General features: G+C 37.6%; 1 protein-coding gene across 1 annotated transcript in view; it reads left to right on the top strand.

Annotated features, from left to right (window-relative positions):
* PRKCA (protein kinase C alpha) overlaps positions 1–19,111 on the top strand; it is a 230,974-nt gene that overhangs the window by 200,305 nt on the left and 11,558 nt on the right. The window contains exons 9-13 of the mRNA XM_070740327.1: positions 7,163–7,306; positions 10,980–11,153; positions 12,945–13,036; positions 13,993–14,055; positions 16,289–16,427. Of these exons, the coding sequence (XP_070596428.1) occupies positions 7,163–7,306; positions 10,980–11,153; positions 12,945–13,036; positions 13,993–14,055; positions 16,289–16,427 (612 nt within the window). The remainder of the gene's footprint in view (positions 1–7,162; positions 7,307–10,979; positions 11,154–12,944; positions 13,037–13,992; positions 14,056–16,288; positions 16,428–19,111) is intronic.

Here is a 19,111-nt window from a genome sequence, read left to right on the forward strand (position 1 = left end):
ATTGAAAAAACTTTCACAAAAACGGGGGGGAGGCACATTTATGGGCAAAATAAACCAATAAGGATTAATTTTTTCAGTTCAATTTTCATTCCATTGTGTGAAGAAATGTTCAGACTACTTTCCAAGTGAAAAAAGCTTTCAAAAAGACCAAACATAAGCACTGCAAATGAAGAGTTTTCGGTCCGGGTCAGGGTGACCCGGGAACATAACATTAGGGAGGTTTTTTTTTTTCAGCAAGAAAGAAACCTCCCACCCCCCCAAAAAAATTCTCATAGAGAGAACCCCTGAAATGATGAAAAGTCATGAAATTTCAAGTTTCAGATATGCAGGGAAAATTTTTTACAGGGTCTCAAACCTTGATTTCGGGTCTCACAGACCCGAACAGAACAGCAGGGTTTTAATTCATCTAAGAGTCAATCTGAAATCAACTGCTGAAAAAAGCTGTTGATCCTGCTGGCCACTAGATGTCGCTGAAGTGAATAAAAACAGTACAGTAAATGTGTTCCTTAGAAAATACAGTTTCATTTGTTCAGTGTGTAAAAAGCATTAACCAGATTCTAGCTTTCTACATAGTGGGCAAGTGAAATCAAGCTAGTAAGCTCCATAGAGATATAAAACATGTTGCTATGACAACCAGCCTATGATACCTTCTCAGATCAGATAGTAGTCGCACTGCTACTGGCAATTTGTTGTAATGACTCACAATCTTAATTTTTTATATAGGTCTCATAGTCCCTCTTACTTTCTTGTACAATGTTCTTCTCCTCTTCTTCCACCCTCCTCCTCCTTTATACAGTTGTCTGATATGATGTCCCATTGGCAGATTATTGTTATCGCTCTTAGGAAATCCCATTAAACTGTAGCTGTCTAAATTAATATAAGCAGTAGTGCATTGAGTAATGCTCTCCAGGTTAGTAATTTACATGAATGCAAGAGATAATGTTTGTTTTCTGATAAAACTAAGAAACGTAAGTAGTGGGGCTGTATGCAGCTCATCCTTTTTTTCAGCTTTCTGAAGACTCTTTAAATGTAACTTGGCTCTATAGTTTCAGCCCCATTGTTGGCACGTTTTAAGGGATTTCAGGAAGCCCAAATTTCACCCAGAATTGGATCTTTTTTTTCCCATCTCAGACCCAATTTGTAGCTTTAATGTGCCATGCAAAGACTGGTTCTGCCCTTGACAGTCTAGCCATAAATTATGAGCCTTTTGGTTGGTAATGCTTATGTACCATAATTAGGAACTGGGGTTAGGTTATAATCCAACATATATGGATCTATGAGATAGAATAAGCTTGCTTTTTATTGCCATGTGAAGAACTTACTTCTGGGCATAACTTGATTTTGATAGGAAGAAAATGCACTTAAGTAGGAGAGATACTTTAATAATTACACCCCAAGTCTAGAGATCTCTAGGTAAGCAAATTGGTAGGTAGGGTAATATGGAATGAAGTTCCCACTGACATTTTAATGGCTCCCACCCTTACTTAAGAGCCTTAAAAAAGCTGGCTTTTCGCCCAGGTCTTTTGGCAAGGATGACTTCTGGGTCTTTGTCATCTTTGTTCTGTGTGTATTCATACCCCCCCTCCTTCCTTCCTTCCTTCCTTCCTTCCTTCCTTCCCTCCCTCCATATTGCTTTCTGTTCTTAAACATTTTTAGCAAATATAAATTGCCCAGATTAACTGGGAAGAATATAAGACGTCCAGAAAAAAAAAAGGTAATTTCCTGGCCTAAAATGCTTTCTCACAAAAACTAAGTTTACTTATAGAAACAATTTGAACATTAGATTTTGATTATCAGTGTACTTCATTTGTTAATCTCACCTATTTATGATGCTGTGGAATTTGTGGTTATACATAGCATGTCACACACACACACACACATATGCACCATTATACATATATGTACCATTAAAGTCAAAACTTCCCATCAGTTTTAAGTTAAGGGATACGTGAAAGAGATTTAGACAGGGTTTCCAAGTTGAGAAACATTCATGATGAAGTGACTTCTCTTGTTTATACAGCTTTGGTGGCACAGTGGTTACAATGCACTCTTGCAAGCTAACCCTGTCGATTGCCAAGGTTTCGATCCTCACCAGCTCAAGGTTGACTCAGGTTTTCCAGTAAAATGAGGACCCAGATCATTGTGGTCAATATGTTGACTCTGTAAACAGCTTAGAGGGGGCTGTAAAGCAATACGAAGTGGTATAGAAGTCTAAGTGCTATTGCTATAATAGGTAGAAGTGAGTTTGAGTTTGGTTCTCATAGCCATTTTGCTTATATCTTAGAGTTTTAAAAAATGTATAAAGTGTGTCTTGCCTGTGGTTACAGGGTAAAAGAAAGGTCCAAGATAAGGTGCGTCCAAACCAAAGAAAGTAAGATTACATGCATGTCTTGTTTTTTCTTCTTCTCTCATTAGAACTAATTTTAAGAATAAAACCTAGGTTTGAATTTGCAGTAAAAGGTTTTGTGTGGGGTTTTTGTTTGTTTGAATGTATTAAGAATATTAATTCCTATAGTAAATCATGCAAAATGAACCCTAATCATATTAGAGGAGAAATGCATGTAGCTATCTCCAGGAGGGTTTGATACTTGATGCTGGTACTAACATAGAAACCAGTGCTAACAAAAACAGGCTCTGGAATCTGATTGAAAGTTTATCAACAAGACATGTGGCCTGAAAAGGGGCACAGATGAACTTAAGCCCCTTCCATATTTTACAGAAGACTAGTGGGGAAATAGCAGTGGTAATAGAGGTCCTACTCAGCTCACATTTTAGCTGTGAGAACTGGCAGAAGAATTTTATATGATGTGTTGACCTACAAGTATACACAGAATCTGCCTTTTTTAAAAAATACCTATACAGTGTTCCCTCGATTTTCACGGGGAATGCATTTTGAGACCGCCCGCGAAAGTCGAATTTCCGCGAAGTACAGATGCAGAAATAAATACACCATTTTTGGCTATGAACAGTATCACAAGCCATCCCTTAACACTTTAAAACCCTAAATTACCATTTCCCATTCCCTTAACAACCTTTAACTCATCATTATTACTGGTACTCACCATTGAATAAGACACTTAGTGATCCTGATATTTATAAACATCATTATTTATTAACAATAATTATTTTTTTGTGTGATAACAATGCTGATTGGTTAAGATTTCAGCCAATCAGCAATGGCAGACAAAAGTTTGGTGATGACGTATGACGTCATTGGGTGGGGAAAACCAGGGTATAGAAAAAAACCCGCGAAGTATTTTTTAATTAATATTTTTTGAAAAACCATGGTATAGGATATTCACGAAGTTTGAACCCGCGAAAAGCGAGGGAACACTGTATAAGAAACCAAAGAGCAGAATCATTTTTTTTTAAACATAGACTGCATTAAACATATATATTTTTAATGTATTCATGATTGTTTTTATGTAATTATTTTATGAATTGAAGCACACTGCCCGGAGTCACTTTTTGAGAGATTGACAGCCATAAAAATGTGAGATTATGAGATTAGTCTCATTACCAGTAACTGGGGTGGGCTCTAACTTACTTCGCTGTTGATTCGCTTCCTCCCACGCCATGTGCACATTGCACACCCAGTGTCGTGCAGGCACTTGCACGCAGAGCATGGGCCCATACAGATGCAGAGTGCCGAAAACAAGCATTTTTTTTAAAAAAAGACAAAAAAAACATGGCAACACATGCACAATGCTGAAAACTTGGCTTTTGCTCATGTGCAGAAGCCAAAATCTGAAAAAAATTCTCACCCAAAAAAATTTCCAAAAAAAAATAAATCCAAAAAAAGATGTCAAGGTCCATAGACCAGCACAACAAAGCCAGCTTTGTGACATCATCACTGGTTTACTACCCACCTCTGCCGATAATATCTAAAATTCTCCCCTCACTAAGATAAATGCAAGTGTCCTGCATGGGTTCAAGAACTATCTAGCATGTGTTGCACACTGCACGGTGAAATTTGGCTTGTAATAGAGTGTGACATGTTTGAAATCACCCTGTGTCCTTCACAACCAATACTGTACTATGAGAGAAATACTTTTAAAATACTTTTTTTTTCATAAGAACTATGTTAGAATGTTTATCTAATACTACACTGCTCAAAAAATAAAGGAAACACTTAAACAACACAATATCACTCAAAGTAAGTCAAACTTTGGTCAAATCAAACTGTTCACTTGGGAAGCAACACTGATTGACAATCAATTTCAAATGCTGTTGTGCACATTCAACTTTGTACAGAACAAAGTGTTGAATGACAATATTTCATTCATTCAGATCTAGGATGGTATTTGAGTGTTCCCTTTATTTTTTGAGCAGTATATGTTGGTCTTAACTGGTCTGTTTTATATCCTGCTTTCTTCTTCAACATACCCAGAAATATTAGATATTAAACTTTTTTTTAATGTTGTTTGGCCACATTATTAAACATTATGTTTAAACTGAATGGTGATTTTTCCTCAGAATTGGATTCTATTGCTGCCTAACTACTTGCTGCCTACTAAAACTATTCTTTTTTCATTTTCTGTTTTTCTTCTACCTTTATGCATGTCCTCACTAAATATGCAGCATGTTAATTCTTTTGAAATGCATTCAAAATTTTGAGAATTCCTTCCTCCCTCCCATGTTAGGGGAAAATGTCTTCCTGAGAATGTGAGCCATCTGTCCTTGTTAGAAACCACGACTGAAGGACACATGCCTTCTGGAATGCAATATTTTCGATTCCTATAGTTGTAGAACAATGAAGTTTATTCATCCCCATTGTCTGAAATAAGTGCTTTTGAAACCAACAGTTGGAGTCAAATAAGCATAATATAATTACTAAGTGTTTGCATGGTGCTTTGTGGAGATAGTGATTCCTTGTTCCAGGAAATTAGTTTTTGACTTTCAAATGGTAATTTAATTAAAACTGTAAATCTTTTAAGACTGGAAAAATATGTACTACATGCTACGATACAAAAATTATCAATATTTTGTTTTCTAAAAAATGAGAACATGTTAATTATATTTTGTGTATTGAGTAATATTTCATATCCCTGCACTTGCCTTCAATATGTCAATAATTAATTAGATTGTGATGTTCTGAGCTCATCTCATAACAAAGAATGACACCCTCATTGAGTAAATCGCATAGCATAGTAACTACAATATTGTCTGAATATGTTTTTAAAATGTACTGTTTCTAATTTTGACTTCAACAAGGGTGCTTTTTTTTCAAACTAGCATTGAAAATAGAAGGGACACTCCCTCTTCTATCCCTTGGATATAGGTCATAGATTCTTTTACTTTACATCTTAGTGGGCTCCACAATCCCAGAGGGCCAACACAACCCCATCAGGCATCTAAGCAACACACCCACAAGTACTCAAAGGCTAGCACTTATTATTTATTTATACTATTTCCCCCCAAAATGCAACTCCTGCTCTTCTAACACTTCTCCTTGCAAGCCCTTCTTCTGAAGAACAGTAATGCTTCTATTTGCCTTAAGACGATATCTTCAGGCTGTTTTAGCATCCCAAACAAACACAGCAGCCTTCCCTCTCACAGCAACACTATCACAGCCAGTTGCCTCTCTGTTCGTGCGTTATAGCCCCCAACTATTGGGCTGGGTAGGGACAAGTGTTAAAAGGACAGGTCACCAGTAGTCCAGGTGCTGGCCATTTTGCTGGCAGACTGTTCTCTCACAATATAGAATATAATATGGGTGAACATGTATGAATTCTTAACATAACGTTTATGATTTGGGGAGTTTGTTGCTGCAACTAAATTGTCAAAATTTTCAATGTCTTTTCTTTAACAGTATTAAACAAATTGTTTAATACTGATACATCACTTAAGAAATGCTAAGACATCACATATGCCCACACCACGGTACACCCTGAAGTGTATTCTGGTGGGCTTCATGAGTTTTGATTGCTTGCCATGGGATGGTTGGGTGGGAGGCTTTAGGGAAGTCTTGCCATGAAAACATTACAAATATTTCTCAGCTCCCAATATCCTAATTCTGACCTGCTGCTACTAATTCTTCTAATTCTTCTTCTTCTTCTTCTTCTTCTTCTTCTTCTTCTTCTTCTTCTTCTTCTTCTTCTTCTTCTTCTTCTTCTTCTTCTCTCCTCCTTCCTCCTCCTCCTCCTCCTCCTCTTCCTCTTCCTCTTCCTCTTCTTCTTCTTCTTCTTCTTCTAACGTATTTTAGGTGCTGACAGATTTTGGCATCTACAGTATATTATAGCACCTACACAATACTACGAAAATGATTGTATAGCATGTACTTATGTTTGACAGAAAAGGAAGGGGGAGAGGGGGATGGAAGAGAGAGAAGAAGAAAGATATATGAATAATTCTATTTTTTCAGTCTTTTTTTAAAAAATCCCATGCAAATAAGAATTAGTGAAATGAAATAGAAGTAGTTTGCAATTGGATTTTAAGGTAGAAATTTTCTTGGAGGTGAACTTAGCAGACATTTGTGAGTGGACAAAACATGAACCGAAAAACACTTTATATAAAGATTTGCTATTTTAGTTATTCCAGTGTAGGCATCTGAAAGCCATAAAAACTTTACAAAAAAGGCTTTGGATGCAATGTTTTTGCAATGAAATCAGCATTTGATTAGGTACAAATTAATGAAGCTTGAAAATTGGCAATGATTTATTCAAATACTATCTATTCAGTTATTTTTTTTAAAAAAAAACCATCACAAACTGGTAAAAACAATGGTTGTAAGAAGTGTGAATTTCAACCAAATCATTATGTTTACTATGTTATTACATTCTAAAGCTGCCACCCTACTCTGAGAATAAAATATTTTAAACTGAATGGGACTCTTACATCTGAACAGGTGGCAATACCTAGGATAAGCCCTCCATTTTGAACATTGTTCATTTTGAAATTTTAGCATAAAAATAAAGACTTGATAATCTTTGGACTTTGTTAACATCCCACCCTCTAAGGTGTTGCTTTTATTTCTGTACTACTTTATATCATTTTAACTATATCCAAAATTGAAATATTTGAATTGACAGTTGAATTTGTGTTCATTTCCTATTTACCATAAAGTATCTTCCGAAAGTACAAACCTTCAAATCTATCCCGATCTTTCATCATTTCTAAAACCAAACTGCAGGTCTGACAGCCATTTTCTTTGTTTGTTTAGAAAGCCAAGCTTGGCCCATCAGCTAACAAAGTTATATCTCCAGTTGAAGACCGGATATGTAATTTACCATCCAATAATCTTGATCAGGTTAAACTAACAGACTTCAACTTTATAATGGTGCTCGGCAAAGGGAGCTTTGGGAAGGTAAGAAGTATTGATAATTTGCAAGGTTCTTTATAAACAATACCATTTCTAAAACATATACACAGATAACAAGAATGAAATATGAGTCTTGAAAAAGAATGAGTCTTGAAAAAAAAGGAGGTGGGTGTTATGTCCAGAGGACAGTTAGGCCTTGTACCCGCCCCATATTCCTTGGGCGGGAAAATACTGCAAGGTGATTGGTTGGCTCAGCCTGGCAGCCCGGGATATATATAGCTGCCAGGCACGGCCATGTTGTTGTTGTCTTGTTTCCATTCTGTGAACCGTTACCTTCTGCTCTAATAAAAAGAACCGTTACATACTCTGAGAGTCTGCAGTTTGATTCTTGTAAGGATTCAACATCTGGCAACGAGGAAACGTCACCACAAGAGATAAGGTAACCAGGGACTTCCCTCAGCCACCGCTGCTGCCTCGGTTTCCCCTCAGCCACCGTCAACCGCCAGCACGCTGAGCCCCTAATTCTAGCACCCAAATCCAGACAATCTATTTCCCGAAACATTTCCCTTGTCTGACTGGCACATAATTCTGGGATGGGAATCGAGAGTCCGAGACTTTCACAACAACAAAAAGTCTTGAAGCTATATGAAGATTCCTCCCCCGTCTCTCTTATTCATTAGGGGAGAGGGGGACAGACCAGTTCAGAATGCCCATGGAATAGATTCTCAATTGTTGTCCCAAAGTTGGTTTTTGCAAAAGGTAACTGGAGGTTCTTGGTTTTGTTCTTTGAAAATGATTTGATTTCCATCCAAGAAGCTTCTTCACTTCCTCAACCAAGAAGAAGCTATTTGGATGAGAAACGACGAAGAAAAAATATCAAGAAACTCCAGTTGCCTTTTTAAAAAAGCAACTTTGGGATGACCAATTCAGAATGAGCTCTAAACTTCTACGTTTTTCTTACTGTGAAGGAGAAATGAAAATATGTCACTAATTCCACAAAACAACCATGGTCTTCCTATATTTCCATCAGAGACATCCTGATAGAGTTATTAAGCAGTGGAACCGCTTGCTTCCTGAAGTCATGGGTGAACCTCGACTTAAGGTTTTCAGGCAAAGATTAGACAGCTATTGTCTAGAATGGTCTAAAATTGCATTAGAGGACCTCCAAAGTAACTTCCAACCCAATAATTCTGTGATTTTATTTTAAATCTGAAAGGGAGAAATGTTAGACACAGTTGATTTATTAATAATTCCTTTAGCAGTTCTGTTAACAAAGCTGCAATCCAATATTTGCCTGCGTGCCTACAAGCCTACATTTGCTTACATGAGAAATTAGTTTCACTAAATTCAGTGGTATTTAATTGTGAGGAGAGATATATAAAATTTAGTGTAAATATATTAAAGATTTTGTGTAAGCGTAATAAAACTTGCTATTCAGGATCATGCTTCTGTACAGTTTGAGAGTCAGGTAAATGCTGCTTTGAAAACATTATTTGATTTGGATAATATATTATATGTACAGTATTTGCTCAAGAAGCTACTGTATAAGTAGCTGGCAACTAGACTACTGGCCTTCCAATAATATTTTTGCCCTAACTTTAAGCAACCTCAAATTTTAATTGTTAAAATTAGAATATGCAAATTAGCAAAATATAGTCTAGCTGTTAATGAGGTGCCATATTTTGTGCTTTGATGGAGGTGCAAAGAAATGAGTTGTGAAATCTGTTTTATATAAAAGGAGCTATTTTATGCATCTTTATTATAATCCATTTAATAATATGTAATTTTATATCAATAAACATACAGGAGAGATGATTGACTCTTTTCTTTATCCATTTATTTAATCAATTTATATAGTCACACAATCATGTGCCCTTCAGGGCAGGAAGATAAAAACTAAACAATAACAACTATTGATCCTGACCTGGGGGGAGAAAACTGGGTCTTAAAAGATAGGGATGGTTCAGACTATTCAAATCTCAGGGGAAATGCTCTTCTGGAGGACAGTTGCAGTGTCAGAAAAGACACATCTCCTTGATCCCACCAGAAGACACTATTTAAGATATGGGACCCAGACCTTACACAGCCAAGCATTGAGATCTTTAAGTAGGATCAGCACATTGGTTAAGTGATCTCATCCAGCAGCCTCATGTACAAGAGCTGGAGAAGAACCAATCCCTGAGATACATCCCCTCACACTAGAGACTTACAGCCAGACCTCTCGTTCCCATTAACACTAACTTAAATTGACCCTGGAAGAAAGAGCAGAACCATTGTAACACCATATCACCCATCGCCAACCCCAACTTTTCTAAAAGGATACCATGATCAATGGTATTGCTGAGAAATCAAGGAGGGATACACACACCCCATTCTGAACCAGTTGCAGATCATCAAAAAGTGCCACCTTAATCCTACATCCTCTTCTACTAGGTTGAAGTGGTCCATACAACCCACTTTCTCCTAGAGTTCTTTGAAGTTCTCAGGTAACCACCTTCTCCAGAAAAAGAAAGTTGGAGACCGATAAAAAAAAAGTATCCAACACTGTATGATCTAGCAATGCCTCCTTAACTAATAGCAGAACTACCTCTCTCTCACTACTGGCTGGACCTACCGTCAGATCATTTCCTAGGAGACTTTGACCAGTTAGGATTCTAACATGCAGGTGTGCTGCCCATAATTTTCTCAGGGCCAACAAGCACAGATCCTTTGCAAATAACCTTGATGGGTCCATATCTCATTTAGCTGAATCTGAACAGCTGTAAACCAACCCAGAATGAATCCAATAAACTTTTTCTGCCTCAAGTCAAGTAGTCCTCATAGCAATCCTTCAAAGGTATTCTAACCACTCCTTTCCTAGGAGAACCACTGGACAACAATCCACTGACACAATAAGAGTGAAGAAATAGTTGTATTTTACTGCTTTTATTGTCATTGTATAATCCTTATCAGAGGCTTTTAGACCAGTGTTCCATCAGCATTGTTCTTCCTCTCTAATTACATACTAAGCATTTCTTGTGCTATTTCATCTCCCAAAAATGTATCTAAAAACTAGGTAGTGATTAGGATCCACATGCAGGAAGAAATCAATTTTAGGGCCTTATTCACTTACTTACTTACTTACTTACTTACTTACTTACTTACTTACTTACTTACTTACTTACATACTTACTTACATACTTACTTACTTACATACATACTTACTTACTTACTTACTTACATACTTACTTACTTACTTACTTACTTACTTACTTACATACTTACTTACTTACATACTTACTTACATACTTACTTACATACTTACTTACTTACATACTTACTTATTAACATACTTACTTACTTACATACTTACTTACTTACTTACTTACTTACTTACTTACTTACTTACTTACTTACTTACATACTTACTTACTTACATACTTACTTTACTTACTTACTTACTTACTTACTTACTTACTTACTTACTTACTTACTTACTTGATTTGTATGCCGCCCTTCTCCGAGGACTCTTTTATGACTAGTTAGTCTGAAATAGTAGTTTTTATGTAAGAAATGTGAGAGCTACATTGAAAGAACAAAACGGTTTACTTAGATTGCAAGTTAATGAATGTATGTAGAGAACTGAATTACTAGAAAAAAATTTCCATTCACGACTGAATGGAAATTACTAGTGGTCTGAAGTCAGCAAAATATTCACCACCTCTTTATATTTGCTCAGGTGATGCTCGCAGAACTAAAGGGAGTAGAAGAATTGTATGCAGTCAAAATATTGAAAAAAGACGTGGTAATTCAAGATGACGATGTAGAATGTACCATGGTTGAAAAGCGAGTTCTAGCTTTGCTGGACAAACCTCCTTTCTTAACACAGCTTCACTCTTGCTTCCAGACTGTGGTATGTGTTTATACGTCTTCCTTGTGCTGTGATCTATCATACACGGTGTTTCCTTTATTGACATCACAGAGCTTTTGAACTGTGCCAGTGAAAATGGGGTGTGGGGTATGGTAATAAATAATATGCAATAGTTCTGTCAGCTGATCTATTTATATATCAGCAAAAAGAAATGAAAAACCATCAGTTGGTTAGCATTTATTTTGAATATCTGCTAGTAGATAATGGATGGATGGGTGGGTTGATGGACATGATTGACATTCCTTGCATTTTATTTTATTTCGTTTATTTGTCATGGAATTCCACAACAGCTCTCCAGGTGAAATCCGACACACCCACACAAATTTGTAGTCTTTTATATATATAAATATATTTAACATTTAAATTTACAGCAGTCTTTGCCATCATCCAGAAAGAAACAACACAAGATAGTCAGGAACACAGGAGCATCATGAGGTAAATTAAACAGTATACAAACACACAAAAGAAAATGGAGTGGGGGAAGGGAAACTCTCTCTTTATACTTACAGCAACCAATCATAGCATAGATTGCCTCATCCATGAGTCAGCAATCTCTAACTAATCAAGTACAGTGGTACCTCTCCTTACGAACTTAATTTGTTCCATGACCAGGTTCTTAAGCAGAAAAGTGTGTAAGAAGAAGCAATTTTTCCCATAGGAATCAATGTAAAAGCAAATAATGCATGCGATTGGGGAAACCACAGGGAGGGTGGAGGCCCTGTTTCCTCCTAGGAGATTCCTAGAGAGGCCCCACAGAGGCTTCTCCCCACCTTTTCCGGCCCTGTTTCCTCCCAGGAGATTCCTAGAGAGGCCCCACGGAGGCTTCTCCCCACCTTTTCCGGCCCTGTTGCCTCCCAGAAGATTCCTAGAGAGGCCCCACAGAGGCTTCTCCCCATCTTTTCCAGCCCTGTTTCCTCCCAGGAGATACCTAGAGAGGCCCCATGTAGGCTTCTCCCTACTTTTTCTGGTTTCAGAGGCTCAGGTTTGTAAGTGGAAAATGGTTCTTGAGAAGAGACAATCTTGAACACCTGGTTCTTATCTAGAAAAGTTCATAAGTAGAGGCGTTTTTAGGTAGAGGTACCACTGTACAATTGTGCGTTCTGGCCTCTTTTACACTTCACAGCTCCAGCTACTAAATTCAATATCCTAACATTTTATTTTATTTTGCTATGTACAAAGGAATGCAAGGGAGTCTGTCTTGGGGGAAGGCGAATGAGAAGGAGTTGCACATCTTAACAGCTGCCCCCCATCCTGATAAAAGTCATTCTTGAAAACTACTGTTTGCATTTCTTAATAGTGAAAAGAAAATAGCAGCTTAACAGAAGGGACAAAAAAGAATGTGTATTACTTGTATTTATGATATTTAAGTTGGTCATAGGTTCTTTAAATGAGGATATTGGTATCACATCCTAGAAAGCAAGGTTCTTTTAATGTCAATTGTTTCCATTGTTAACCAGTATAACGTATCTAAAGAAAAAAGTGGGACATTCAGAATTAAGCAATTTGAGTTATTTATATTTTAAAAACTGGTCTGGGGGAATCCATCTCATCCTACTGGTGTAGTTAATAATAACTATTATTGCTATAAAAAGAAAGAAGGTTAAATATGTATCTGAATACCAAACATAACCTTAAAGTTGATCTAATTAGGCCAACAAACAATTGCTTTTAATATCTGCACTTAAGACTCAATTCCCCAATTTTCTGTATTGGCTATTCCTCAGCGGCGGGTCTACTTCCTGACCTATTTGTTGGTTTCATATTGTCTGCTAGGATCGCCTGTATTTTGTCATGGAGTATGTGAATGGTGGTGACCTCATGTATCATATTCAGCAAGTAGGAAAATTTAAGGAGCCTCAAGCAGTGTGAGTGCTTTTTCTTTTGGTATTATATTGGATTTGTCATAAAATATTCTGCTTTAGGAAGGTGTTCCACAACTTACTTACATTTACTAACTTTTTGTGTAATTGACACTGCTTCACAGGAAAGCTAGCTTCAAAAACTCATCAATATTGCATAGACTTAAAACTACTGAGAAGAATTAAATTCCTTATTAGTACGGTCACTATTAATTCCATACAATTAATCAAGTTAACTTTTTGAAGGGAGCTGCATTTCTTATATTATTGTACTATGTGTGAATCAGAGCAAATAAGGTATTGTGTATCACAAGCATTTTAGAAACAAGCTGGCACTATACACTCTACAATTCAGATTGTCTAAAAACAAACTAATATAATATATCACAGTTCTTGCCTGAGATTAATCATACCTTGTCATAAAGGAGAAATCCTCACTTGTCCAAATTCCTTGTGTCAAATCACACTTGGCGAAATAAAGTATTCCATTCTATTCTCTTGTAAATAACAGAACTTTGAATCATAGCATTAATGGAATCTTTTATAACTTACAGCCATTGTGTTAATCTTGTCCCATAATCCTGTGTAAGCATTCTTGCTTTCCCCCAGTGAAATGACTCTGGAGGTATGCATGTTTTCCTCCACATATCTGCAATATGAACATTTAAATCAACAGCCTGATCTCTTGGGAAAGGTTCTATTTGCAACCTAGAATCCAGGACAATCCGGACTTTGTAATAATGCAAAGCTGACGGTCCAATAGCAGCCATCAGTCTCCAATTTTTTTAGTGCGTCAGAATCTACGAGTGGGAACTTGAGGGAGAGAAGAAGATGAGTCTGTATATCTCTACTCTATGAATGACATGAAAGAACATTTCTGAATGGATGGTTATAAATTATTCAAATTTTGCACATACAGGTGAAGCTACTTTGATTAGCAAGAGTATTTTTTTTCTTTTCAGATTCTATGCAGCAGAAATCTCAGTGGGTCTTTTTTTTCTCCATAAGAAGGGAATTGTTTATCGGTAAGTAGAGCAGCTCTGTGTAACAACACAAGTTTGTCACAGGTTGTAAAAAAGATATGTTTGTGGGGAAAAATGGGGCAAGAAAGCACTGAACTGGGAACATATTTCCCCAAGTAACAGAACACATTAAACATACAGTATTTATATTTAATTCACAGTTGGGTATTCAACTTGGTATACTAACAAAGGTCTTAAGTGCTATTAGATTTGCAAAACATATAAAAGGCTTTTTGTATAAGCATTATAAGACAAAGAAATGTACCCACATCAGTCTATTGCTCTCAATAGATCTTCTAAAATCATTGGAGTGTAAAGCAATCAAGTCAGATTTGAGTTGTATTTTATACATTTAAATAAAATATCATCACAAGAGATGCAGAAGTGAAATATCCCAAAGCAGCAGCCTTGCAGATAAAATGAACAGTTCCAAAATGAAGGTGATTTATCTTCATGGACTAGTATGCTTGACCATGAAGTAAATTTTATAGACATTTGGACCCCAAAGCCTATCTATTTAATCTCAAATCTGACTTCACTGAAGAAAGTTGGTCTGTACACGACTTGCCCGATATATATCAGTTGGAAGAGAGAATGGCATGTGTTTAAGACATACAATAGAAGAAAATATATACACTGCTCAAAAAATTATAGGGAACACTTCAACAACACAATATAACTTCAAGTAAATCAAACCTCTGTGAAATCAAACTGTCCACTTAGGAAGCCACACAGATTGACAATCAATTTCACATGCTGTTGTGCACATTCAGCTTTGTACAGAACGAAGTGTTGAATGACAATATTTCATTCATTCAGATCTAGGATGGGTTATTTGAATGTTCCCTTTATTTTTTTAAGCAGTATATATACCTATAGCTCAGGGTTGAACCCTGGAGTCCTTGGTAGTGATGGGCAAACTGAATCCGCACAATTCGGGTCCGTACTAAATTTTGCGGTGTTTGGTATGCCGAACACAAAACTGAAATTTTTTCAAACTTCGGGGTTGTGTTCGGCGTTTGGAGCTTTGACGTCACCGGCAGGATGCCAAGGTGATCACTTCCTGGATTCCATGGAGTCCAGGAAGTGATCACCTTGGCGTCTTCAGCAACCTGCCGGTGACGTCAGAGCTCCACCCCCGGAATCTCTTCGTGGGAGGGATTCCCCGTTCGGGTTCGAGTTCAGGTTCAGTTCAGGTTCGGCCGAATTTTGCGTAAAGTCCATCCGAACTTGCCAAACCCGAACACTGTTGGGTTTGCCCATCACTAGTCCTTGGAGATCTCTGAGCTTGGCTGTTTTCATGCAGACATTTCATTACCCAACTAGGTAACATCATCACTGTGAGTAAGTGTGGGGTTTGCTTTCTATTTGTGTACAGTACAGTACAGTGGTACAAGCCAGCCCACCTCACCCCCACCCTTTCTGATCACTTCCTAGCCAGCGCACCTTTTACCTTGGTAAACATGGACACAGTGACGTGTCCATGCTGTGCTCTTCTCTGGCCCTCTTGGGCAGTTCGTCTTCCCAACAAGCAGCACGAGAACTGCCCCCCCTCGCAGTGTCAGGAGCAGCAGGCAGGGCGGGCAGATGGCTGCCCAACCAGCAATCTTTGCCCTGTGCACTTGAGCTGACCAGGTGCTTCTACCGCGGATGCGTGTCAGTTCCCAGGCTGGAGCGTTGGGACCGTGCAAGAAACCTACTTGGGTAGTAAGGGAGGCAAACCCTGGCCCACCCATTCTAGCCACCTCGTCTTCATGCATGTAGGAGCATAAGAAACCAAAAGAGCAGCCGCCCAATGTGCATGTGTATGCCAAGAAGACGGTCTTCCAGTTTCCAGCACACCATGAGGTCTTTGCATGCACATGCATGCCAAAAACTGGAAGACCCAAGTGGTTGGCACGCACGCATGCGATTGCAAGAAATTGGAAGATCATCTTCCCGGCGCATGTATGTGCACCAGGCAGCTGCTCTTTCAGTTTTTGGCACTCCCACACATGTGAAGACCAGCTGGACAGCATGCCAGAACCCAGAAGAGCAATGGGCGATGGTTCTGTGTGCCCGGAGAGATGGCCCTGCATGCTACTTCTGACACATGTGCCATAACTTCGTCGTCACGGGCCTGGGAAAACATGGTCTTTGTGCTATCCTAGTTTTAAATTATTTCTTGCAATGAGTCTGTCACCAGCATTTCTAACAGCTGATATTTAACTTTCTTAATTGTTGTGATTTTTCATAGAGATCTGAAATTAGATAATGTAATGTTAGATTCTGAAGGACATATTAAGATTGCAGACTTCGGCATGTGCAAGGAGAATATGAGTGATGGAGTGTCAACAAGGACCTTCTGTGGGACTCCAGATTATATTGCACCAGAGGTGAGATATTATGTACCTGGCCCATAATTCTTCCAGAAGTTAATGTACTTTTGAACAATCCATCATGCTAGATTTTTTTTTAACTTGATTATTTACTGTTGACGAAGGAAATGAGAAAGATGATAAAGGTTGATAAACTTACTCAGGTTTTCTGCTGCTCTCCAGTTGTAAGGAAAAATGATGGGGAACTGGATGAAATGACTATCGCTGTCTTTTGCTGCTTCATAGTTGCCACATACTCTGGGTGGAGGGGAAGTAAATAGAACATCTCACAGACATAACAAAGAACTCTCCCGTGGGAACCAAAGTCATCCCAAATGGTGACAGTTGAAGGTTGAAAGGAGGGACCAAGGAGCCCACCAACTGCTTTGATTGGACAATGTGACCCCTGACACTTGAGGAGGGAAACATTTACTCTTTTAATTATGCTATAACAGCGGGAGACTTTTAGAGTTGATTTTCACTAAGCCATGCCAATATGATGTATCCAATAAACATGTTCTTTGAAGAATCTTCCTGCCTTAAAGTTCTGGTTTCTTTGGATGTGTTACTCCGAACCTTGACAATCACTCTATCACTATCTCTTAAGCTCATTTTTACACAATGCTATAGGTGTCTCTGGGCATTGGTGGTCGATAAAGTTGGTGGGGACTTTATGATGAAATCTATATGTGGCATAGCAAGCTTAAATCCCTGGTGTACATACTTTTCTGTAACATACGGATGCATGTTTGCATCGTGATGAAATGGTGCATGTTCTGTCATTTTTTTCTCATTACAGTTTGTCCTTAATGCTTTTGGCCAACTTTGTGACAAAGGAAATATTTAACCATAATGATTATAGATAGAAGAGAAGTTATAGCTAATCTATAACTTAGAATTGAACTATGAGGTCCTTGGTATTTAAGTTTAAGTTTACTTTATTGTCATTGCACCTTGTTCAATGAAATTAAATGCCATCTTCAGTGTACATCATACATAAGAAAACTATAAATAAAACAAAACAAAACAAAAAGACATATCCTTCACATTCTACACAATTGAATTGAAAACCCCTGATACTGTATTAGTATTGCACTATACAATAGAATTCAGCATAGTTACATCCCTCTGGGCTTGGTTGTTTTCTTGCAGACTTTCATTATCCAACTAGATAACATCAATCTCTGATAGAGAGCAAAGCCCACTCCCATCTAGCACTGATGATGTTACCTAGTTGGTCCTGAAATGCCTACAACCAGGCTCACAGAGCACCAAGGCCCCCCCAGAGACTAAGCTCTCTGGATAAAATCTGACCTCATCTTATTGTATCATGAATTAAGTGTCAGCCAGGACTGATTCATTTTTTAATAGAAAGAAGTAAATACATATCATGGTTAAATGCATTGCTATAATGCTTCACAGTGTTGTGAAGCCAAAAATGGCATATCCCCTCCTTTCATCTTAGCTTTCCATTCTGTTTCTCTTTATAGCTAGAGAGAGAATAAATCACTTTTCCAGTTGCTCATGGTTTGAAATAATGTTCTTGCAATGAGTGTCTTGAATAGCACCTCTTGTTCAATTTTACAAATTAGTTACTGCTATTTTGCATTTGTGTATCTATGTCAAACTAAAATATACATGAAAAATTACTTTACATGTGAAAACTGTAGTATTTTTAAAGCTTTTTTGGAGTCTCAGAAAAGAGAGTAGCTTAATATTACTGTAATATTAATATTAACATGACATTAACATGACATTCTGCCATTCTGGATTTTTATTTCTTCTTTCATAATGAGCATCTTAGTAATATTTTTGATAAAACTCAGAATCAGATTTCCTGATTATACCTATAAATTTCCACTGGAACCTTGTGCTTCAAACAAGCATTTATTAAACCCTTATCATGGAAAAAGCTGGTCTACTCTCTGTAAAATACAGGCAGTCTTTGATGTACAACCACAATTGAGTCCAACATTCCAATTGCTAAGCAAAACAGTTGTTAAATGAGTTTTGCCCATTTTACCACCTTTCTTGTCATGGTTGTTAAGTGAATCACTGCAGCTGTTAAGTTAGTGTCATGGTTGTTAAGTGAATTGGCCTTCCCCATTGATTTTGCTTGTTAGATGCTTGCAAAAGTGGACACTGGGATACCGCAACTGTCATAAATACATACCAGTTGCTCAACCTCTGAATTTTGATCATGTGACTAGAACTCTCTAACTGCACCCATGTGGTGTTAATGAAAGGATGATTTTAACTTAATGTGAGTGCAGTAGCACCAATGATAACTATCTTAATAATTCCAGGAAATGTACTTTTCATTGTAGCTTTCCATAAAGCCTAATCACCTAATTTAAAATATGTTTCAACAATGCCGACAGGAAAAAATTGCTGCTTTTTCCTTAGTAGGAGTTGAATATATTTTAGTGTTGATACAGTGGGGGGGGGGAAGTATTTAATTAGACACCAATTGTGCAAATTCTCCCACTTACAAAGATGAGAGAGCCCTGTAATTGACATCATAGGTAGACCTCAACCGTTTGTTTGTTTGTTTGTTTGTTTGTTTGTTTGTTTGGTTGGTTGGTTGGTTGGTTGGTTGGTTGGTTGGTTGGTTGGTTGGTTGGTTGGTTGGTTGGTTGGTTGGTTGGTTGGTTGGTTGGTTGGTTGGTTGGTTAGTTAGTTAATTAGTTAGTTAGTTAGTT

This window comes from Erythrolamprus reginae, chromosome 2 (assembly GCF_031021105.1).
Source record: "Erythrolamprus reginae isolate rEryReg1 chromosome 2, rEryReg1.hap1, whole genome shotgun sequence".
Taxonomy (NCBI): Eukaryota; Metazoa; Chordata; class Lepidosauria; order Squamata; family Dipsadidae; genus Erythrolamprus; species Erythrolamprus reginae.